Source organism: Manis javanica, chromosome 14, assembly GCF_040802235.1.
Source record: "Manis javanica isolate MJ-LG chromosome 14, MJ_LKY, whole genome shotgun sequence".
NCBI lineage: Eukaryota > Metazoa > Chordata > Mammalia > Pholidota > Manidae > Manis > Manis javanica.
This window is the reverse complement of record NC_133169.1, coordinates 51974343-51999369: the sequence shown is the minus strand read 5'-3', so window position 1 is coordinate 51999369 and position 25027 is coordinate 51974343. Positions and strand designations below refer to the sequence as shown.

At 37.5% G+C, this 25027-nt stretch overlaps 1 protein-coding gene across 17 annotated transcripts in view; it reads right to left on the bottom strand.

Moving 5' to 3' along the window:
• Positions 1–25027, bottom strand: part of RAPGEF6 (Rap guanine nucleotide exchange factor 6) — a 235842-nt gene that overhangs the window by 154797 nt on the left and 56018 nt on the right. For 16 of the 17 annotated variants that reach the window (XR_012125294.1, XR_012125293.1, XM_073222084.1 and 13 more), the window contains one exon: positions 5814–5957. The exons of the other annotated variant lie outside the window; for it this stretch is intronic. Coding sequence is in view for 14 of the 16 variants with exons in the window: in XM_073222084.1 (XP_073078185.1) it covers positions 5814–5957 (144 nt within the window). In the remaining 2 variants the exon portion in view is untranslated. The remainder of the gene's footprint in view (positions 1–5813; positions 5958–25027) is intronic. 17 annotated transcript variants of the gene reach the window in all.

Genomic DNA, 25027 nt, shown 5'->3' with positions numbered 1-25027 from the left:
GGCATGAAATCATAAAACTCTTAAAAGAAAACAGGCAAAAATCCCTTGAACATAGAAGCAATTTTCCTGGACACTTCTCCTGGGACAAGGGAAACAAAATAAAAAACGAACAAATGGGACTACATCAAACCAAAAAGCTCTGTACAGCAAAGGACACCATCACTAAACAAAAAGGCAACGCATAGTATGGGAGAATCTATTCATAAACAATTTATCTGATAAGGGGTTAACATCCAAAACATATAAAGAACTCATATGCCTCAACACCCAAAAAACAATCCAACTACAAAATAGGAGGAAGACCTAAACATTTTTTCAAAGAAATACAGATGGCCACAGGCACATGAAAAGATGCTTCACACTGCTAATTATCAGGGAAATGAAAATCCACACCACAGTGAGATCTCACATAACATCAGTCAGAGTGACCATTCTCCAAAAGACAAGAAATAACAAGTGTTGGTGAGGATGTGGGGAAAAGGTAACACTCTTACACTGTTGGTGGGAATGTAACCTGGTGCAGCCACTGTGGAAAGCAGTACGGAGGTTCTTCAAAAAACAAAAAATAGAACTACCATTTGACCCAGTAATTCCAGTCCTAGGAATTTACCTGAAGGAAACAAAATCCCTGATTCAAAAATATATACGCACCCATTTATTGTTGCATTATTTACAGTAGCCAAGTTATGAAAACAACCCAAGTGTCAGCCAGTAGTTGAATGGATAAAGAAGTGGTACATATACACAATGGAATACTATTCAGCCATTAAAAAAAAGAAATTCTGCCATTTCCAACAGCATGCATGGACTTAGAGAGTATTAATATTCAATGAAGTAAAGCAGGCGGAGAAAGACAAATACCGTATGCTTTCACTTATTTGTGGAATATAAATACAAAGTAAAACAATGAACAAAAGAGCAAAAGATGCACAGACACTGAGAAGTGACTGGTGGTTACCTTGGGAGGAGGGGTTGGGAAGGGTGACTGGAAAGGGTGACAGAGATAAAAAGGCACAAAAATTCTCAATTACGATATAGGTTGGTCACAGGGATGGTAATACAACATGGAGACTATAGTCAATGATTCTGCATCTTCCTATGTTGGCAGATAACAACTGCACTACTGGGGGTGAGGATTAAATAATACAGGTAACTATTGAACCACTGTGTCATATAGTTGAAATCAATATAAGATTGTATGTCAACAATTTAAGAATTTTTCATTTCAAAATTTCAACGTACTGCAAGGAAAAGGGGCATTGGGTGAAAGAATGCCCTAAGAAACCACCACGGGGACCTCCGAAGAAAGTGTTGTCCCTGCTAGAAGATGAAGATTAGGGAAGACGGGGCTCGGAGCCCCTCCCCGAGCCTAGGGTAACTCTGAAAGTGGAGGGGCAACCCGTTGAGTTTCTGGTAGATACCGGTGCTCAACATTCAGTACTGACCCAAGCTAGAGGCCCCCTTTCTAGTAAAAAGTCTTGGGTGTTCGGGGCCACGGGTCAGAAACAATAATGGACTACCCAAAGAACAGTGGACTTAGGAGTGGGACAAGTAAACCACTCATTCCTTGTTATACCAGAATGCCCTACACCCTTGTTGGGAAGAGACATCTTGACCAAAGTCGGGGCCCAAATATCCTTTCAGACTGAAGATACCCAAGTGACTGATAGCAAAAAGAGACCTTTGGGCCTAAGCATCCTGTCCATAAAGTTAGAAGACGAGTACCGCCTTTTTAAAGAACCAGAACCCTCCCGAGTTAATCAGAGGTGGCTCAACCAGTTTCCAGGGGCCTGGGCAGAAACGGCAGGTATGGGACTTGCTGTAAACCAGCCCCCGGTAGTCATAGAATTGAAAGCCTCAGCCTCACCAGTAACTGTGAGACAATATCCAATGAGTAAAGAAGCCAGAGATGGGATTAGGCCCCATATCCAGAGGCTCATAGAGCAGGGGATATTAGTAAAATGTAAATCCCCATGGAACACTCCCTTGCTGCCCGTAAAGAAGGCGGGAACAGGAGATTATCGACCAGTGCAAGATTTAAGAGAAGTTAATAAGAGAACACAGGACATTCATCCCACTGTGCCGAATCCTTACAACCTGCTAAGCTCTCTGGCCCCAGAAAACACTTGGTACACAGTCTTAGATTTAAAAGACGCCTTCTTTTGTTTGCGCCTGCATCAGAGTAGTCAACCGCTGTTTGCCTTTGAGTGGAAAGACCCCTCCACAGGAACTACTGGACAATTGACCTGGACTCGCTTGCCACAAGGATTCAAGAACTCACCTACCCTCTTTGACGAGGCTTTACACCAGGACTTGGCCTTTTACCGAGCCTCCAACCCGCAGGTAACCTTGTTACAATATGTTGATGACTTACTGATAGCCGCTCCTACACAGGAAGTCTGCCAAGCGGCTACTGAAGCCCTTTTGACTGAACTTGCTAGGCTGGGGTATAGAGCATCTGCCAAAAAAGCACAGATCTGCCAACAACAAGTGACTTATTTAGGGTATTCCCTGAGAGAAGGGAAAAGGTGGCTTACTGAAGCCCGGAAGCAGACTGTGACGCAGATCCCGGTCCCTACTACTCCGCGCCAAGTCCGCGAATTTCTGGGAACAGCAGGGTTCTGCAGATTATGGATACCCGGATATGCCAATTTCAAAGGGGCAGCCCCGTTTGTTTGGGGACCTCAACAGCAACAGGCCTTTGATGAGATCAAGAAGGCCCTCCTGTCGGCACCTGCTCTGGCCCTCCCAGACGTATCTGTTCGTCCTTTTTGTGGATGAACGGAGTGGAGTAGCTCGGGGAGTGCTGACCCAACAATGGGGACCTTGGAAGAGACCTGTCGCCTATTTGTCAAAAAAATTAGACCCAGTAAGTAGTGGGTGGCCTGCCTGTTTGAGAGTAGTGGCAGCTGTGGCCCTCCTAGTTAAAGATTCTGACAAACTGACACTGGGACAGAAACTTACTGTGGTTGCTCCACATGCGTTAGAGAGTGTGATTCGGCAGCCACCCGAGAGATGGATGTCGAATGCCAGAATGACTCACTACCAAACCTTACTCCTGAATCGTGATCGAGTAGAGTTTGCCCCCCCTGCCATCCTAAACCCGGCCACTCTGCTCCCCGAGTTGGGGAAAGAAGTGCTTCATACCTGCCAGGAAATCCTGGCTGAAGAGACAGGAACCCGCCAGGACTTGCAAGACCAGCCCTTAAGGGGAACAGGACTCCTGACTTGGTACACGGACGGGAGCAGTTACATCATGGATAGTAAAAGAATGGCTGGAGCTGCAGTAGTAGATGATGACCGAGTTGTATGGGCCACTAAAGCTGTGCAGAAAGAGGTGTGGGCCTCCATCAAGGAAGCCTATCGGCCAGAGGAACTCTCAGTGCCTCACCAGTTCCAGGTGGGAGACCCTGTCTATGTAAGAAGGCACCGGACAGGAAACCTCGAGCCACGGTGGAAGGGGCCTTTCGTCGTCCTCCTGACTACTCCCACAGCTGTAAAAGTGGACGGCGTCTCTTCCTGGATACACGCTTCAATTTCGAGTAACTGACTGATAACCCCCTTAAGCTTCGCTTGTGTAAAAAGAATTATGCTGTTAGTAATTCTGATGTTTCTGCTACCTCCAACCCACCAGAACCCTAACCCTCATGAGCCCAGGTTACTGACATGGCAAATCATTACCCCAGCTTCCCGCCAAATAGTAGTCCAGATAACAGGACAACACCCTAAGGGAACCTGGTGGCCTACCCTCACTGTAGACGTATGTACTCTTTTCAAGCAAGACCCTAGGTATGAGGACACAGTTGGAGTACCCGGATGTAGCACTCGGGATTATATAGTGCATTGGGGCTCTGGGACTATGAAAGAAATTCAAAGTGCCTGCTTTTATGTATGCCCGGCCCCCCTCAACTGATGCCGAGGTCTCACAATGTGGAGGGCAGACAGATTTTTTCTGTAAGAATTGGGGTTGTGAACAGACAGGGACATGCCATTGGCTGACAGGAAGCGCAGGGAGACCCCCTCCAGGCCTTATAAAAATCCAACGAGGTGCCACTCATGCCCAGTGCAAGACTCATCCCACCTGCAATCTCATTGATATCTCCTTCACAGATGCAGGAAAAAGGGCAGCAAACTGGGAAAAGGGGTGGGGACTAAGACTGACAATGGAGTCTTATTTAAGGCAATCCCGGCTATCCCAGTGGGACCCAACACTGTCCTGCAGGACCGGCCGCGTCTCCCAGCCCCGGCCCCCGAGCAGACCCCAGCCCCCCCTGTAGTCTCTACCGCCGCTCCCTCTGTTTCCACTCCTGGTCAAGTTGCCCCTTTCCCTAGCACAGGACGACGCCTCCTTAACCTCCTTGAAGGAGCTTTTCAGGCCTTAAACACCACCAATCCTAAAACTACTGAATCCTGTTGGTTGTGTTTCTCTTCTGGGCCGCCTTATTATGAAAGATTAGGATTGTTAGGCAATTTTAATAAAACAACCCGTCACGAGATCTGTCTGGGGAAGCCACCGGAAACTAACTCTAACTGAAGTAACTGGAAAAGGAAAATGTTTAGGTACAGTCCCCCCCACCCATAAAGCCTTGTGTAATGAAACCGTAGCTATAACCCCCTCAGGTAAAAATGAGTATCTAGTCCCTCCCCCCGAGGGATGGTGGGCTTGTAATACTGGAGTATGTGTCTCTACAATTCCTCTCGCGATTTCTGTATTATGGTTCAGCTAGTACCCAGGTTAATGTATCATGATGATCTCTCATTCGTAACTGAATTTGAACCTAGGCATAGATATAAAAGAAGCCGGTCTCGCTGACCTTAGCCGTGTTGTTAGGATAGGAGTTGCAGCCGGAGTGGGAACGGGGGCAGCCGCTATTGTTCAAGGGAACCAGCATTATGAAGGACTAAGGACTGCTAATTTCAAATGTTAATTGTCAGAAATAGAATGTGCTAAATCAACAAAATAGGCAAACGTGACTACATCCTTAGAGCTGCCTTAAATTTAACACTTACTCCAGTACTAACAATTTCCTAAATAATCCTGCTTTCTAACACAGAATGAGTGAATTTCTGTTTTGGACAACTAAAAGAGCTAAATACCTTCTGTAATTGCTGTAATCGATCTCTAGATTGGTTTTCTATTTTAGAGGATCATGACTCCTCTGAAAAATGATAAAATACACCTGGATTTATTCTTTCTTAAATTATCTTCATCTCTTGATTCAACTACTTTTCAGTGTAAAATGAAGTTACCTACAATTACAATATCGAAGACTTCTCAAGAAACAGCTTTTGTTACGAGTTGTTTCATATGCAAGTTAATTGTTTCATCGCATTCTTTTTCAATATCTGCATGTGAAAACATACCTTTAATATTTGCATATGCTTCTGCACTGACACACACTATGTATATTTATCCCATACCTCAAGGGAATAATTGACATCTTTGTTTCTTTAATATGCCTAACAGCCTATCAGGGAAAAAAAGCTCCCACTCTATTACCTGAGTTTTCAGGACTCTAATCTATATTCAGGTAATGAAAAGGCAAGAACATCCACAAATATGTTTAAAAAGATACAGTAACAACTTTTTAAAAACATTATTTGAACAAAAAAAAAAGGAAAAACAAAACTCATTATTTCTATCCAACTCAACCAAGCAAAAGTATTTTAAAAAATTACATATATATACTTACTGCTCCAAACTCTTCCATATAGAGCCCAGGGTAATTAATGTTACCAAAAATATATGTAAATTAAAGAGAATACAATTGAAAATTAAGGATGATACATTTACTGTTCCTAAGTATACTCACAGAAAGATAGCTGTTAATGTCCACATCATCAGTAATGATTTGGCGCTCTCCCTTATAGTTAATTTTCCTAAATCTTCGTCGCGACTGCCTGGCAGGAATTTCTCTTTGCAGAATACTATCTTCATTATCTTTGGAATTCTCTACCTGAAACACATGTCCACATTCCCAATTAAGTATCCCATTTTTCCATATTACTGACAGTCTATGAAGTCTTAAAGGACTCATAAGGAGGATTAATTTACTTCTTGTAAGAAACTGCCTCAAGAAAACAATCTATATAGGACAGTGCTCATTAGTTCAAAAACATTAAAGATGATATTATTATGAAGATTTGGAGACCACAATTTCCTTCCAGGAAATAAGTCTCTCTTGCTCACATAAACATATATTCTCTAAATAAAGTCACTTACCAGAAAGGAAGGCTGTTAACTACACCTACACATTCAATAATTACAACTTCTGAGTTAGTTCAATAACAAATTACCTGATTACACATATATTTTATTTAGCAAACAGTCTTGGTTATGATTTCAGTGAATTACTAAACAGTAAAACAAAAATGCTTCATACGTTACATTTGGTGTCTATCTTAACATACGACAATACCCAAGAGTAAGGCTCTATCAAGGAAGAAGGGAAAACTAACATTTACTGAGGGCTTAAAATGGGCCAGCATGCATATACATCATACTACCTAGTTCATGTAATAGCTCTCTAGGCAGTTATTACCTTCTCTAGCTTGTAGATAAACAAACTAAAATCCAAAGCAATTAGTGACCTTTCTGTTTCACAACAGTGATACTTACTAAAGATGAGCTGGAATACAGGCTTGCCACTAAAGCTGAAGTTACTGATGTAAGACCACACTGCTTTTCCAATCACAGACTAAACTGTCATTCAAAAAAATTATTTTTGCAATGACATAACGATATGTTCTGAAGTATACCTTATAATCAACTTCACATTCAATAAATAAATGATAATTTCAGTTTCCCCCACAACTACTTCTCCTGCTAATATCACCCAAGTAGGAAATTCCATCAACATTCTCAACTCCCTTGAATGTCTTCCACATCTTATCTTCATTTATTTCTCAGAATGTATCAATTCTTTTTTTTTAAATCAATTCCTCTCACAATGTCCTTTTTTTCATTTCCATTACCACCATCACTTATTCAAGTTTGAATCACTACCAAACTATAGCAATAGGTGTTCCTGTGGATTCAGATGCGTTTTTCTCCAACTCCACCATACACAGTCAGACAGATCATCATTTCATCAGGTCTCCTGCTCAAAATGCTACAATGGATTACCAAAAAACTTCAAAATTTATTTAAGTTACATCTGATACTCAAAGCCACATACACTCCCTCCTCTAGAATATTTTTATCACTTTATCTTATACATATGAAACTGGCAAAACTGCTCCCTTATCTTCATCCCCACAAAAGAAACCCTCTTACATAGAAGCACTAATGAGATATGGAAAATCTGCTTGTTAACATGACTATTCAAGGGTCCCTATATATAAATTAACTTATATTCTGCTAAGTAACTTATTTCCTCAATTTGTGTCATCCTCCCATTCTACTTTCACATACTGAAACACCACTAACCATTTAAGACATATCTCACTTGCCATCTCTTCCATAACCACAAGACTTTCTTCTTCTCAGACAATGACAGGTTTATTGTATGTACACAACCTAGTCCTCTCATGCTCTCTATTGTCTTCAGGCCTTTACACATGCTGCTGTTACTTCTGCCTAAAAGCCCCTTCTTTCTTTACCAACATCCTACACATACTCGTGACCCAGTTTAAACAACTTCTCCTCTGCCTCAGGAAGGTGCTATTTCTTTCACAGCACTAAGTATATGGACCATAATTATTAGGTAAGCCCACCTCACTAACAAGCAAGCTAACGAGCTCTGTAAGACAGGAACTGCATTATATTAGATTCACTTTTGTTCTCTTAACATTCAAGAGGTTTGCCAAAATGGATATGAAATTCTTTCTCCTCAAATGTATCAGGTACCTAGAAATATAAGGTACTCAAGAAATATACAGGTAGAATATGTAACTGCATATTACTTTAAAGGTAAAATCCAGAAGACACAGGGCAATGATGTCCATTTCCAGCTCAACAACTACAGAACTTTGTGGAGGCAGCAAATACATGTTATTTGTGATGCAATTTGCTCTTCTAAAACATGATGGGAGAACCAGAGTATTTACTACATCACTATAGTAGTAAATTACAAGAAACTGTAAATTATATCATTTAAGGCTCACAACATCCTTATTACAAAGCTATTCTTTCTGTTTAAATATGGTACACAGTCTCAGAAAACTTAATTCACTCAAGTGGGTAAAGATTCAAAACCCAAGCATGACTAAAAAATCCATCTCCTTCATATTGCCTTATCCCAAGGAATGGACTAGATTACCTACTTAAGGTGAAATCCCGGTATCATATGATTCTTAGATCTTTTAACATCTACCATTTATTGAGCAAATGCAGAGAATTAAACAATAAAGGCTTTCAAACTAGAAATAGTAGTAAACTAAATCTAGAAAAGAAGTTTCTAAGCCTTAGAAGTTTGGGGAAAGTATCAAATAAAAAGAAAAAAAATAACAGTGTATAAAGATTAAGTGCCCTTAACAAAGCTCCCTCTTACTACAAATGAGAATTAAAAAAAATAAAACTTTGCAAACACATACTGAAATGGCACAGAAGGAATCCAAAGGCCAAGAATAAAGTGAAAACAATATTATCAGGAGGTAGCCTACCAGCAAAGCCCCTATCTACCAGATGATTTCTCTCCAGACACTAGACCTTCCACTTTGATGGTGGTAGAGAGTGAGACAGGAAATAAAACAGACAATCCACGAAAAATGGGGAATCCAATAGCAGACTTACTCATAAAGCTCAACCTAAACAGCTACACCCTCGATGTAAGAGGTGAGCTAGACATTAAGCCCATGGTGCAGGAGGGAACAGGAAGACAACTTGCTTGGTACTGAGAGGAGAGAAGGGAGAAAGCGCACAAAACAAAAAAACTTTTCCCTGAGAATTCAAAACAGAAGCCAGCTCTCATGCAGGTCTATAAGTTTGAATTCATATCTTAAGCACATCAGTAAATATAAAGGAGTCCAAGACTGATAATGCATATATGCAACCGGCAAAAATAATTACCAAACCTCTTTAAAAGAATGCAGAACTCCAACCTCAAACAACCCCCACACCTGAAGTTCAAGACAGGAACTCATAGACAAACACAGCAAAACCAACCAACCCACCACCTGCAACAACCCCCGATCATGTGGCAAGTAAGACAGCTAAGGAACAGTGGGCAGACCCAGGCAGCACATGCACACCGGCATGCACGCCAACATGCTGCAAACATCAGAAAGTATGAGGCCATAAAAAAAAAAGACTCCAATGGAAAGAAACTTGAAAATGACCCAGGGATAAACAGCAACCCAGCAAGTGAGGAGGACCAGGACAAAAAGAAATCCTTCCCTCATTCCCGGACCCTGGCCCGGCCCGCGACCAGGGAGTGCCAAGTGACAGCAGTCTGCATTAGCAAGAGGGACAAGAACACACATCCTGTCTGAAATACAAGATCACAGGAGGGCTGAAAACTGAAGGTGTTTATTTAGAAACATTTAGAAAGGAAACTTAGATCTTCCAACAACCAGTCCCACACCTAAATACAAAGTAACAGCAGAGGTGCACTGAACATAACCCTAATAGCAAAACACCCCCATCTACCTCAACTCCAGCAGCAGAAGTGCATTTATCTCCAGGCCTAAGCACTAAATACCCTCAGTCTTTACTGCCCTACACACAATATCTAGCATTACATATGAATTAACAATTCACATAAAAATGAAAAGGGTAAAAACAAACAAAAACACCCCAAGCCACTGTCAAGAGACAACACAATCAATAGAGCAATCCATGAAAATTAGAGATAATCCAGATGCTGGAATTATCAGAGAATTTAAAACAACTATGAGCAATATGATAAAGGCTCAGTGAAAAAGGTGGACAATATGAATAGACAGATGGAGAATTTCAACAGATAGAAGGAAAACATAAAATAGAACAAATTGAAAATACCAGAAACAAAAAACATGGTCTCGGGAGGAAAAAAGCCTTTGATAAACTCATTAGTGGACTCAAGATAATTGGGTTAAGAATCAATGAATTTAAACACAGGTCCACAGAAAGTACCTAAACTGAAACAGAGGTAAGAAGAGAGGACAAACAGAAAAATGAAGGAATTAAATGGCACACTGAGATGTTATAAAAACAGAATTAGTGAATTGGGAAGACGGAGCCAAAAAGAATGCAGTATGCAGCACAAAGATGAAAACTAAGAAAGAAATCTTAAGAGATACAGAGGATGGGCTGAAAAGATTTCGTATGTATCTAAACAAAGTTCAAGGCAATAACAGAAAAAGGAATGAGACAATGTCCAAGAGAAAATGACTAAGACTGTTTAATAAAAAAAAGAGAAAAAAGCCCAAAGCAGTCCAATATTCAAAGCATAAATTGGAAACTGCAACTATAAATTCACACAAAAAAGATAAAGAGAAAACTTTTAATGCCAAAAATAAAAATAAAGGGCAATTAGATTAGTAACTGATTTCTCAAAATACAATGAATGCCAGAAAACAATAGACTGTATTAACTGTGCTGAGGAAAAAAGGATTCTGTTCCTAAAAGTGCATTCATGGCAAAGACAGAAAGAAAACAATACAGTACACCAGCTGAGATGTCTACCAACAAAACATTTTTATTAAAGAAAATTTTAAAGGATGTACCTCAGATGTAACACAAGTGTTAGCTACCGTTAAGTAAGGTCTAGGTTCAAGAAATTATTAAAAGCAAAGAAATGCTAAATACATGGTTAAATCTGGGTAAATAATGACTGCATAAAACAATAAGACAAAATTTTTTTGGAATAAATAAGTAGAACTAAAATACTGGACAACAGCAATTACATTTCGATACAGTCACCTGCACTGAACTGTTACAAGCTTCATTATTTATTAACTTCCATTATTTTTAAGTAGGTGTATAAAAATAGCTAGAATTAGCACAGAAAGAATAAACCAAATAAAACATCTAAGGGAGTATAGTGTGTTGGGTTGGAGTGGGGGGAAGAAATGCTAAAAAAGAACTTACTATATAAAAGAAAACAAAAACAAAAATAATACAAAACACATAATGCAGTAAAAGTAAATCCAAACCTGTCAGCATCACAATGAAATTGTAAATGAAGAGTCTTCCCAAGTTAAAAAAAAAAATCCTGTATCAAATGCAGAAAAGAGGTAATGGTCCCCTAGTATTAAGGCTCACAAAATCCTGATACTCAGAGTACTAGAAATTAAGATTACAGGTTAATATTTCGTAAGAAATAATGAACCCAAAAATCCCAAACATGATCATCAAGTTGTGCCAAAACTGCAGAAGATAAATGAATCAGGTTTTTACTGAAATGCACAGGTACTTGAGTATTAGAAAAATATGTTAACTAAGAACTTTTGACAGAATCCAACAGTTTTTGTTATTTGCTTTCTGACTCAACAATTTCCAGTCTACTACACTGCCTGCTCCATATATGATATAAGCCATTATTTCATGGAGACATATATCCTTCTAGTGGGGGAAAGGTATTATTTATTATTTACTCAACATTTCATGGAGGCCTACATCCTTTTAATGGGGAAATGGTGTTTATTCACCATCATCTGTACTATATTAACCACTAGGAATGGTTAAAACTACATGATTTTCACTGCTTCTAAGCTTTTACAATGAACAGCCCTAGGAAACACATTTTTTTCAGAAAATGAACTAATTTGGGAAATGCTTTTAAGAGGGAAAAAAAGGCATGGGTTGATGCTGACAATTCCTATTTAAATTTTAGACTAGAGTTCTTACCTAGTATCTTTTGATTTTTACATTGGGAAATATTTTGATTCCTAATGACATTAATATACATTTAGAATTAACTATATTATTAGTTATGAATTTTAATTACATCCAATTAAATTAAATGTATCTTAATACATATATAATTTCTATTTATAGTATATATACACTTGGCCCTTTAACAACATGAGGGTGCTAGGGAACCGATCCCCCAAAAAGTAAAAAATCGATGTTTAACTTTGACTCCCCCAAAACTCAATAACCTACTGTTGATCAGAAGCCTAACTGCTAACATAAAGTCAATTAACATGTTTTGTATATGTCCTATAAACTGTACTATCACAATAAAGCAGGCTACAGAAAATGATTGTCAAATTGTTGCAAATCTCCAAAAAATTTTCCAACATATTTATTGGGAAAAAAACAAACTACATACAAGCACACTTGCACAGTTCAAACCCGTTAAGTCAACTGTGTGTTACCTATACATATTTAATAGATTTAACAATACCAACATTACCACCAACATCCTAGCCTACATAATCTTGTTTCCTAATGATTTATGTATGACATATATTTACATATCTGTTACATTAATTATAGTTACAGCTACATATATGTAATTATATATGTATACACACACATAATATATATACACACACATAAAAATCTTTAACAATATTGCCATTACTACTGAAAATAAGACTACTGGCTCTTTCTGTCCTTATGACATATCCCATTATGAACACACAGACAAAGTAATGTCTTTTAAAGTCACAAGAAATAATAATCATTAGTGGAATTATACCATTTTATATATATTAAATTCACTTGTTTCATTTTCTTTGATGTGTAATTACATTTTTTCTCTTTGTGAATTATTTTAAGTATATAAAAGATTTACATGGCTCCATTTACACAGCTCTTCTTTCTCAGGTTTTTTTCTAGTTCTTCCTTTTTTATCCTTCCAAAAAAGGTTTCCTTTTTGTACATTATGCACAGAACAACCATACCCAATGGTATTTTTCATTGGGATCTCATTAAACTTACAAGATAACCACAGGAAAATTAATACCTTTATGATGGTAACTCCATATTTAAGAACATGGTGTATCATTTTTTTGTTTTATGGGAGAATTCAAAAACAGTACCTTTGCAAATTTTACTTTATGCTGAAGTATTTAATGTATTTTATTGTAAATGTATTCTCTCATGTGACACACGTTACAGGTCAATTTCTTATTTAAAAAATCTAGGATTCTGATAGGGATTGCAATGAATTTTCCATGAATTTGGAGATATTTTTTATATTTTAAAAATAGTGATTCTCTCAACAGATTTCGATCTAATACATCTCAAAAATTTGTTATGGTTTTCTGTGTAGAGGTCTCCCACAACTTCTGTTAAGATTTATTCTATACATACGGTGTTGACAATGATTAAATGATATGTTCAACTAAATTCCCTTTTTCTTATTTTTGCTCATAAATTGAAATACAATTGATTTCTGTACATGAATGAGTATCCACTGATCTTGCTAAAATGATCAATTCTAAAAGTTCATGTAGGTATTTTTGGTTTTTCTACAAGCAAATCATGTCATCTGTCAATGACAGATTTATAATTTTTTTCCAATCTTTTTTCCCTTACCTAAATGCACTTTTAAAGGACCAGTGGTTTTGTTATTGGTGAGCTTTTCTGACACATTCCTAAATGTCAGAAGAAAGTTTTCAGTGTTTATTGTACAGTTTATGCAGATACCTTTAATAAAGTTACAGAAGCTTCCTTCTTTTCCAAGCTTGCTGTAAGTACTGAAAGTTTTGAATGGGTTTGAGTATCATCAAATGCTTTTTCTGTACTTAGAGAGATGATCATCTGATTCTTCCGTAATTACATTAATGTAGTGACTCACACTGATTTTCAAATACTAAATCAACTTGCCAACTCTGGAAATAAATTTAACTTAGTCATGATGTTTTATATAACCTTACCACTGGAATTTGATTCCCTAATCTTTTAAGATTCTTAGACTTATGTTCATTTAAAAATTACTGACCTGTAATACTGTTTTCGTGTAACATCCTTGTATTTGCTATCAAAATTAATCCAGAGTCTTATAAAATGTTACATCACTTTTATCATAGTAAAAGTAAAATTAAACTGGACTCATAAAAAAGGTAAAAAACAGTATTCAGTCTTTTTCTTTTTCAAGAGTTTACATATTATTTCTTCTTTAAGTGTTTGGAAAAATTCACCAGTGAAACCAGGTGGGTCTGAATTTCTACATGGAAAAGTTATAATTAGATTGACTTTCTTTCTAGATACTGTATTATGCAGATTTTCTACTCATGTTTGGGTGCCAGTTTTGGTAAGCTGTGTTTTTCAAAGAATTTAACTCTCTAAATTTTCAAACTTAAAGTTTTTCATAAAATCCTTTATTTTTTTAATGTTCTTTAGATCCATAGTAGAGTATCCTTAACTCCAGCCACTGGTTATGCAATATCTGGTTTTGTTCTTGATTGTTTTTGACATGGACTTATCAATTGTACTACTCTTTTCTGAGAACCAACTTTTGCCTTGGTTAATCTTCTTTACTGTAACTTTGTTTTATATGCCACTGATTTTTGTACTTATCTTTTTATTACTTCTTGGCTTCTAATATACAGCACGCTTATTTCCTGATGTGGATACTTCACTCACTGAGTATCATCAGCCTTTATCTTACATTATTAAGGCTTAAATTTGCTCAGTAAGAAAAGCTTAAGATGAATTTTACAGGTTTTTAATATGTCATCTTTATTCAAAGCATTTTCTCATTCTCATTCTCATAGTGATTCATCTTTTACAAGTGATTTAAAGTATACTCCTGAATTTCCAAAGTTGTACTTTGTTCTACTTATATTTTTGTAATTGGTTTTTATAACAATTCCATGGTGGTAAAAAACTATAAACTGTGAGACTTAAACTCTTTTCCTGAGATTTATGTTCCAGCATATGGTCAACTTTTAAAAATATTTTTAAAATATTTTAAAAAATAGGAAACAAGGCAATAGAGTGAAAAGTGCTGAGTGTTAGTGCTTACACAGTATAACTTCTACACTTTTACTTTTAAATCTTACCAAACCTTGTATTTACATCACTGCTTCTGAAGCACCACATTGTTTTTTCAAAAGTTTAATTTGGTATTTGTCCTTTTACTGGAATATTTATTTTTATTTATTGTAATTTCTGATATATTTGGAAGAAAATCTACAGTATTTTGTTTCTCCTCTTGTTTTTTATCCTCCTCTGTGCCTTTTATTACTCCATTTCACCTTTATGAATTTTAAGTTGTATATTTAGATGACATACCTCTGACTTATTAAAATCCATTATTAAATGGTGTATTTACAACTTTGAAGAAAATAATAAAGATCTAATTATACTCCATTTCTCCCTTTCCTCATTTTTGATACTGTCTTATGTTTACATTTTAAACATATTTTAAAGTGCAGTGCAAAAGATATTTTTATTATTGGTTTATCTAGTATTTTAGACGTACATTTAGACGTACCATACATTTATTCTTTCCATTGTCCTTTCCACATCTGTTTCCATCTGAGTTCCTCTTCTGCCTGAAAAATTCCCTTTCAGTAAATTGAGTCCTTGTCTACTGATGAGAAATTTTCTTAGCCTTTGTATGGAAATCATTAAATTCTTTAACAAATGAAGGTGAAATTACTGTCACCAGTGCCTTACTGTTGCTCCTTCCCAAGTAGTGGGTGTTTGTCCCTGGCTAGTTTTTTACTTTATTTTTAGTTTGTTGTTGTTTTATTATGATGTGTTTAAGCATAAATTTCTTCCCATGTGATGTGTTTAAGGGTAAGTTTCTTTGCTGGTATCCTGCTTTGAGTTTGTAGCCTCCTCCTATTTGTGAGTTGATGTCTTACCATAGTTTTGAAAAAAATCTCAGCCATTATCTAATACTTGTTATTCTCTTTCCTCTTCTATGATTCCAACACTCAGTTAGCACTTTTCACTCTATTGCCTTGTGTCCTATCCTCCACTGAGTATTTTAAAAATTTCCCTTGCATCTGTACATAAGTTTTCCGCTTATCATTCATTTCCCTAATTCTCTTATCAACCAAGTTTTACCTCCTGTTAAGCCCACCTACTAAGGTTTAAATTTCAGTTACAGATGTTTCTGGTTGTTGAATTTGGCATTCTTTCATTTTTTAGTTTTCAATCATCTCCTGAAATTCTCCACTAAATTACTGAATACTAACCAGCTGTTTTAAAAACTTGTGTACGTTCTGATACTTGGATCTCCTGTGAGTTTGTTCCTATTATCTGTTTTTTCCCCTCTGGTCTCTGACAACTTTTAGATGTATTCCACAGATTCTGATGTGTCATTATTTTCACTGTCATTATTCTGCAAGATTCTGAAATTTCAATATGTATTTATCCTTTGACAAAAAATTGTTTGATAAGTTAAAATTTTTCAGGTGAAAAACCCTGTATGTTTTTTGTTTAGAGTTTCAATGAATGTAATCAGAAAGTGTTTTTAGTATATCCACCTTATAGAAACCTTATGGAAAATTCACTTTTTGTGAATATATGATCAATTTTTCTGAATGTGCAATGGGCACTTGAGATGGTACAGTATCACACTGTAGGATTCAACATATAGTTGTAACATCTACCTTAGTGTTTATGTTGTTTAGGTTTTCTCTCTCATTTGTCTACTTCCCCTACTCTATACTACGCACAGTGGATTAAACTATGCTATTTGGTAGTGTACATCTATCTTTCACTGAATATTCTGTACTGTTTGACTTACACAGAGGGTTTCTGTGTAAGCTGCTGCATAGATATTCACATGTTATATTTTCATGGTAAATTTTAGGTTTTGACAGTTTAAAAAATCCTTCTATGTCATAATGCTTTCTGGATTGAATTCTATTTTGGTACTACTATGCCTATGCCTGCCCTTACTTTCATTTGTCTAGTACACCACTGGTCCACTACTTTATTTTCAGCCTTCCTGAATCACTTGATTCAGAAATCACAGGAGCATCTCTGTAAATAGCATATGATTAGGCCACCTTTTGTGAGCCAGACTGAAAATCGTTTCAACTGGTAGATGAAGTTCATTCACATTAATAGGTATGACTAGTATTTTTTGTCTCAATTTATAACATATTTTGCTATATTTGTCTATGAAATGTGTACTCTCTGCTTTAAAAAAATTTTTTTTGGTACTTAGGAACACCTGTATTTTTGTTCTAGTGGCTACTTTTGACCTCAAACCTTTTAAAATGCCCTTTGTCCCTGTATTTTCTTTTCTCAACTTTTAAAATTGAGGTATTAGTTGTAACTCATAAAATTCACCCTTTAAAATTCAGTGGCTTTTGATATATTTAAAAAGTTGTGCAGCCATTACCATTATCTAGTTCCAGAACATTTTCATCATTCCAGAAAGCCATTATCATTAGCATCTACTTTTTGTTTGTATGAAATTTCCCTATTCTGTATAATACAAATGGAATCATACAACATGTAGTCTTTTGTGCCTCATTTCCTTTACTTAGAATGTTTTCAAGGTTCAACCATGTTGTAGCATGTACCAATACATGATTCCTTTTTATTACAGAATCATAGTCCACTGTACGGACATAAAACATTTTATTTATCTGTTTATCAAGTTATGGACATTTGGTTTGTTTCCACATAAAACATAGGGCCAATAGTCTTTCTCTTACATCCCTACCTTTGGTTTAGTCTTAGTAGCACATTTCTACATTTTAAATGCTATCATCGCTTCTTTTGCTGATACTTTCCCCGTTCTCTCTGTTGGATGAAACATCCTATAGTAGTTACCTTAAAAATGGCTCATGGGTGCATCACTCCCAAGTTATTATATGCTGCAAACTGTTATTCCATAACTTTGATATCTGAAAGACAGTGTGGCTGAATACAAAATCCTTGGTACTTACTCTGTTTACAAAAATGCTGCTCTGCTGTTGCCTTTTTTTGGTTGCCTCAGTGAATTAAAAAAAGATGTGAACCGGTGTTCTTTTTGCCTCTGGAAATTATGTGATATCTTTATCGGGAAGCAATGAGGATTTGTTCTCTTAGAAACCTGCTAGTCTTCCTAGGAATGCCTTGGACACAATTATTCTGGTGCTAACTGCTCCAGTTCCCAGTGGACTTTTCCAATGTACAGATTCCCATCTGTTTCAATTTCTGGACAACTGTCTTTGAATACAGCTTTAAAAATTAGTCCTTTTTAGAAAACCCAGATATTAACCCAAACATATATGGTCAATTAATATACAATAAAGCAGCCATGGACATACAAGGGGGAAATGACAGCCTCTTCAACAGCTGGTGTTGGCAAAACTGGACAGCTACATGTAAGAGAATGAAACTGGATCATTGTCTAACCCCCTACACAAAAGTAAATTAGAAATGGAGTAAAGACCTGAATGTAAGTCATGAAACCATAAAAATCTTAGAAAAAAACATAGACAAAAATCTCTTGGACATAAATGTGAGTAACTTATTCATGAACATATCTCCCTGGGCAAGGGAAACAAAAGCAAAAATGAACAAGTGGGACTATATCAAGCTGAAAACCTTCTGTACAGCAAAGGACACCACCAATAGAAAAAGACATCCTACAGTATGGGAGAATATATTCATAAATGACAGATTCAACAAAGGGTTGACATCCAAAACATATAAAGAGTTCACCCACCTCAACAAACAAGCAAATAATCCAATTAAAAAATTGGCAGAGGAGGCAGAGAAGATGGCGGCGTGAGTAGAGCAGTGGAAATCTCCTCCCAAAACCATATATATTTTGAAAATTCAACAGATACAACTATCCCTAAAAGAGAGACCAGAAGACACAGGACAACAGACAGACTACATCTACACCTGCGAGAACCCAGTGCCTCACAAAGAGGGTAAGATACAAGCCGTGGTCCAGAGGGACACAAGTGCCCCTCACCCCAGCTCCCTGGCAGGAGGAGAGGAGTTGGAGCGGGGAGGGAGAGGGAGCCAAGAACTGCTTAACACCCAGCCCTAGCCATCCACACTGGGAGCGCAGACACACAGTGCATGGGGTGCTGGATACTAGGGAAACGGAGAGTAAAACCTGTGAGTGGGTCCCTGCAGCCAGTGACCCTGGGACAAAGAAAAGCGAGTGCTTTTTGAAAGACTTAAAGGGACAGGGACCCCACAGCTGGACAGAAACATCCTGGGACACGTAGCCCAGGAGCTGTGATTCCCAGGGAACTCTGGGCACCCTAACCCCTGGGTGGCAGTGCAGCTCAGAGGCCCCTCATGGAGATAAACAGCTTCCCGCCCATTTCCCCTCCGACACTGCTCCGCCATAGTAGAGCAGGAGCCTGAGGCAGCAGGGCAGAGCTTCTTTCACAGCAGCCGGGCAAGAATTAGAAACCCCGTCTGCGTGCAGCTGCCCAGCACAAGCCACTAGGGGTCATCATTCTCCCAGGAGAGGAAGGCCACAATTAGCAAGAAGGGATGTTCTCCCAGCCAACACACGCGCCAGCTTCCACAACTACCTCCATCACCATGAAAAGGCAGAATTTGATACAGACGAGACTAACCGAGACATCCTCCCCTGAGAAGGAAACTGGGGAGATAGACCTAACCAATCTCCCTGAAAAAGAAATAAAGGTCATAACCATGCTGATGGAGTTGCAGAGAAATATGCAAGAGCTAAGGGATGACATCCGGAAGGAGATTACACAAATTAAACAATCTCTGGAAGGATTTATAAGCAGAATGGATAAGATGCAAGAGGCCATTGATGGAATAGAAACCAGAGAACAGGAACGCATAGAAGCTGACACAGAGAGAGATAAAAGGATCTCCAGGAATGAATCAATATTAAGAGAACTGTGTGACCAATCAAATGGAACAATATTTGCATTACAGGGGTACCAGAAAAGAAAAGACAGAAAAAGGGATAGAAAGTGTATCTGAATAATTGCCGAAAACTTCCCCAAACTGGGGGAGGAAATAATCGTTCAGACCATGGAAGTACACAGAACTCCCAAAAGAAGGAAACCAAGGAGGACAACACCAAGACACATAATAATTAAAATGGCAAACATCAAGGAGAAGGACAGACTTTTAAAGGCACCTAGAGAGAGGAAAAAGGTCACCTACAAAGGAAAACCCATCAGGTCATCATCAGATTTCTCAACATAACCTTACAGGCCAGAAGAGAATGGCATGATATATTTAATGCAATGAAACAGAAGGGGTTTGAACCAAGAACATGTATCCAGCACAATTATCATTTAAATATGAAGAAGGGATTAAACAATTCCCAGACAAGCAAAAGCTGAGGGAATTTACTTCCCACAAACCAACTCTACAGGGTATTTCAGAGGGACTGCTCTAGATGGGAGCCCTCCTAAGGCAAAACAGATCTCACCAGAGAAAATAAAATCACAGCAAAGAAAGCAGACCAACCAAATACTAACTAAAGGCAAAAAATAAAATCAACTACCCACAAAAGCAGTTAAAGGAAACACAAAAGAGCACAGAATAAAACACCCAACATATAAAGAATGGAGGAAGAGGAATAAGAAGGGAGAGAAATAAAGAATCACCAGACAGTGTCTATAATAGTTCAAAAAGCGAGTTAAGTTAGGCAGTAAGATATTAAAAGAAGTTAACCTTGAACCCCTGGTAACCACGAATCTAAAGCCTGCAATGGCAGTAAGTACATATCTTTCAATAATCACCCTAAATGTAAATGGATTGAATGCACCAATCCAAAGACGCAGAGTAACAGAATGGTTAAAAAAGCAAGACCTATCTATATGCTGCTTAAAAGAGACCCACCTGAAACCCAAAGACATGCACAGACTAAAAGTCAAGGGATGGAAAAAGATATTCCATGCAAACAACACGGAAAAAAAAAAGCAGGTGTTGCAATACTAGTATCAGACAAAACAGACTTCAAAACAAAGAAAGTCATAAGAGATAAAGAAGGACATTACATAATGATAAAGGGCTCAGTCCAACAAGAGGATATAACCATTATAAATATATATGCACCCGACACAGGAGCAACAGCATATGTGAAACAAATACTAATAGAACTAAAGGAGGAAATAGAATGCAATGCATTCATTCTAGGAGACTTCAACACACCACTTTCTCCAAAGGATAGATCCACTAGACAGAAAATAAGTAAGGACACAGAGGCACTGAACAACACACTAGAACAGATGGACCTAATAGACATCTATAGAACTCTACATCCAACAGCAAAAGGATACACATTCTTCTCAAGTACACATGGAACATTCTCCAGAATAGACCACATACTAGGCTACAAAAAGAGCCTCAGAAAATTCAAAAAAATTGAAATCCTACTAACCAACTTTTCAGACCACAAAGGTATAAAACTAGAAATAAACTGTACAAAGAAAGCAAAAAGGCTCACAAACACATGGAGGCTTAACATGCTCCTAAATAATCAATGGATCAATGATTAAATTAAAATGGAGATCCACCAATACATGGAAACAAATGACAACAACAATACAAAGCCCCAACTTTTGTCGGACTCAGCGAAAGCAGTCTTAAGAGGAAAGTAGATAGCAATCCAGGCATATTTAAAGAAGGAAGAACAATCTCGAATGAATAGTCTAACGTCACAATTATCAAATTTGGAAAAAGAAGAACAAATGAGGCCTAAAGTCAGCAGAAGGAGGGACATAATAAAGATCAGAGAAGAAATAAATAAAATAGAGAAGAATAAAACAATAGAAAAATATCAATGAAACCAAGAGCTGGTTCTTTGAGAAAATAAACAAAATAGATAAGCCTCTAGCCAGACTTATTAAGAGAAAAAGAGAATCAACACACATCAACAGAATCAGAAACGAGAATGGAAAAATCACGACGGACCACACAGAAATACAAAGAATTATTAGAGAGTACTATGAAAACCTATATGCTAACAAGCTGGAAAACCTAGAAGAAATGGACTTTTTAGAAAAATATAACCTTCCAAGATTGACCAAAGAAGAAACACAAAATCTAAACAAACCAATTACCAGCAAAGAAACTGAAGCGGTAATCAAAACAGTACTCAGGAACAAAACCCCCGGGCCAGATGGATTTACCTCGGAATTTTATCAGACATACAGAGAAGACATAATACCCATTCTCCTTAAAGTTTGCCAAAAAACAGAAGAGGAAGCAATACTCCCAAACTCATTCTATGAAGCCAACATTACCCTAATACCAAAACCAGGCAAAAATCCCACCAAAAAAGATAATTACAGAGCAATATCCCTGATGAACATAGATGCAAAAATACTCAACAAAATATTAGCAAACCAAATTAAAAAATACATCAAAAAGATCATACACCATGACCAAGTGGGATTCATCCCAGGGATGCAAGGATGGTACAACATTTGAAAATCCGTCAACATCATCCACCATATAAACAAAAAGAAAGATAAAAACCACATGATCATCTCCATAGATGCTGAAAAAGCATTTGACAAAATTCAACATCCATTCATGATAAAAACTCTCATCAAAATGGGTATACAGGGCAAGTACCTCAACATAATAAAGGCCATATATGATAAGCCCACAGCCAACATTATACTGAACAGCAAGAAGCTGAAAGCATTTCCTCTGAGATCGGGAACTAGACAGGGATGCCCACTCTCCCCACTGTTATTCAACATAGTACTGGAGGTCCTAGCCACGGCAATCAGACAAAACAAAAAAATACAAGGAATCCAGATTGGTAAAGAAGGAGTTAAACTGTCACTATTGGCAGATGACATGATACTGTACATAAAAAACCCTAAAGACTCCACTCCAAAACTACTAGAACTGATATCAGAATATAGCAAAGTTGCAGGATACAAAATTAACACACAGAAATCTCTGGCTTTCCTATATACTAACGATGAACTAACAGAAAGAGAAATCAGGAAAACAATTCCATTCACAATTGCATCAAAAAGAATACAGTACCTAGGAATAAACCTAACCAAGGAAGTGAAAGACCTATACCCTGAAAATTGTAAGACACTCTTAAAAGAAATTAAAGAGGGCACTACCAAATGGAAACTCATTCCATGCTCCTGGCTCAGAAGAATTACTATCGTCAAAATGGCCATCCTGCCCAAAGCAATATACAGATTTGATGCAATCCCTATCAAATTACCAACAACATTCTTCAATGAACTGGAACAAATACTTCAAAAATTCATATGGAAACACCAAAGACCCCGAATAGCCAAAGCAATCCTGAGAAGGAAGAATAAAGTGGGGGAGATCTCGCTCCCCAACTTCAAGCTCTACTACAACGCCACAATAATCAAGATAATTTGGTACTGGCACAAGAACAGAGCCACAGACCAGTGGAACAGATTAGAGACTCCAGACATTAACCCAAACATATATGGTCCATTAATATATGATAAAAGAGTCATGGACATACAATGGGGAAATGACAGTCTCTTCAACAGATGGTGTTGGCAAAACTGGACAGCTACATGTAAGAGAATGAAACTGGATCACTGTCTAACCCCATACACAAAAGTAAATTCAAAATGGATCAAAGACCTGAATGTAAGTCATGAAACCATAAAACTTCTGGAAAAAAACATAGGCAAAAATCTCTTGGACATAAACATGAGCAACTTCTTCAAGAACATATCTCCCCCGGAAAGGGAAACAAAGCAAAAATGAACAAGTGGGACTATATCAAGCTGAAATCCTTCTGTACAGCAAAGGACACCACCAATAGAACAAAAAGGTATCCTACAGTATGGGAGAATATATTCATAAATGACAGATCCGATAAAGGGTTGACATCCAAAATATATAAAGAGCTCATGCACCTCAACAAACAAAAACCAAATAATGCAATTAAGACATGGGCAGAGGAGCTGAATAGACAGTTCTCTAAAGAAGAAATTCAGATTGCCAACAGACACATGAAAAGATGGCTCCACATCGCTAGTCATCAGAGAAATGCAAATTAAAACCTCACACCAGTAATGATTGCCACCATCCAAAAGACAAACAACAACACATGTTGGTGAGGTTGTGGAGAAAGGGGAACCCTCCTACACTGCTGGTGCGAATGTAAATTAGTTCAACCATTGTGGAAAACAGTATGGAGGTTCCTCAAAAAACTAAAAATAGACATACCATTTGACCTAGTATTTCCACTTCTAGGAATTTACCCTTAGAATGCAGCAGCCCAGTTTGAAAAAGACAGATGCACCCCTATGTTTATCGCAGCACTATTTACAATAGCCAAGAAATGGAAGCAACCTAAATGTCCATCAATAGATGAATGGATAAAGAAGATGTAGTACATATACACAATGGAATACTATTCAGCCATAAGAAGAAAACAAATCCTATCATTTGCAACAACATGGATGGAGCTAGAGGGTATTATGCTCAGTGAAATAATCCAGGTGGAGAAAGACAAGTATTAAATGATTTCACTCACATGTGGAGTATAAGAAAAAGAAAAACTGAAGGAACAAAACAGCAGCAGACTCACAGAACCCAAGAATGGACTAACAGTTACCAAAGGGAAAGGGACTGGGGAGGATTGGTGAGAAGGGAGGGATAAGGGCGGGGAAATAGAAAGGGGATTATTACGATTAGTATGTATAATTAGCATGTGGGGGGAGCATGGGGAGGGCTGTGCAACACAGTGAAGACAAGTAGTGATTCTACAGCATCTTACTACGCTGATGGACAGTGACTGTAATGGGGTTTGTGAGGGGGACTTCGTGATGGGGGGAGTCTGGTAAACATAATGTTCCTCATGTAATTATAGATTAAAAAAAAAATTAGTTCTTTTCCATTCTTTTTTCTTTCTTGGACTCTCAAATTATGAATGTTAGTCCTATATTGGGTCTTTAATTTCCACTGTTTCCCATGACACCTGGTTTTTTTTTTCCTAGCTTTGAAATATAACTGACATAAAACATAAAGTATATGTGCTGATCTGATACTGGTATGTCCTGCAAAATGATGATCACTACAGCCTTAGCCAACACCTCCATCACATAATTACCATTGCATTTTTGTGCTAAGAAACTGTAAGATCTGCTCACTTAGCAACTTTGTAGTATACAATACATTGTCTGACACTTTTTACTTCATCTTCTATATCATTTTCTTTCACTCTGTTCTTTTCATACCCTTCTTCAATGCACCTTATTAAATTTTCATTTGAGT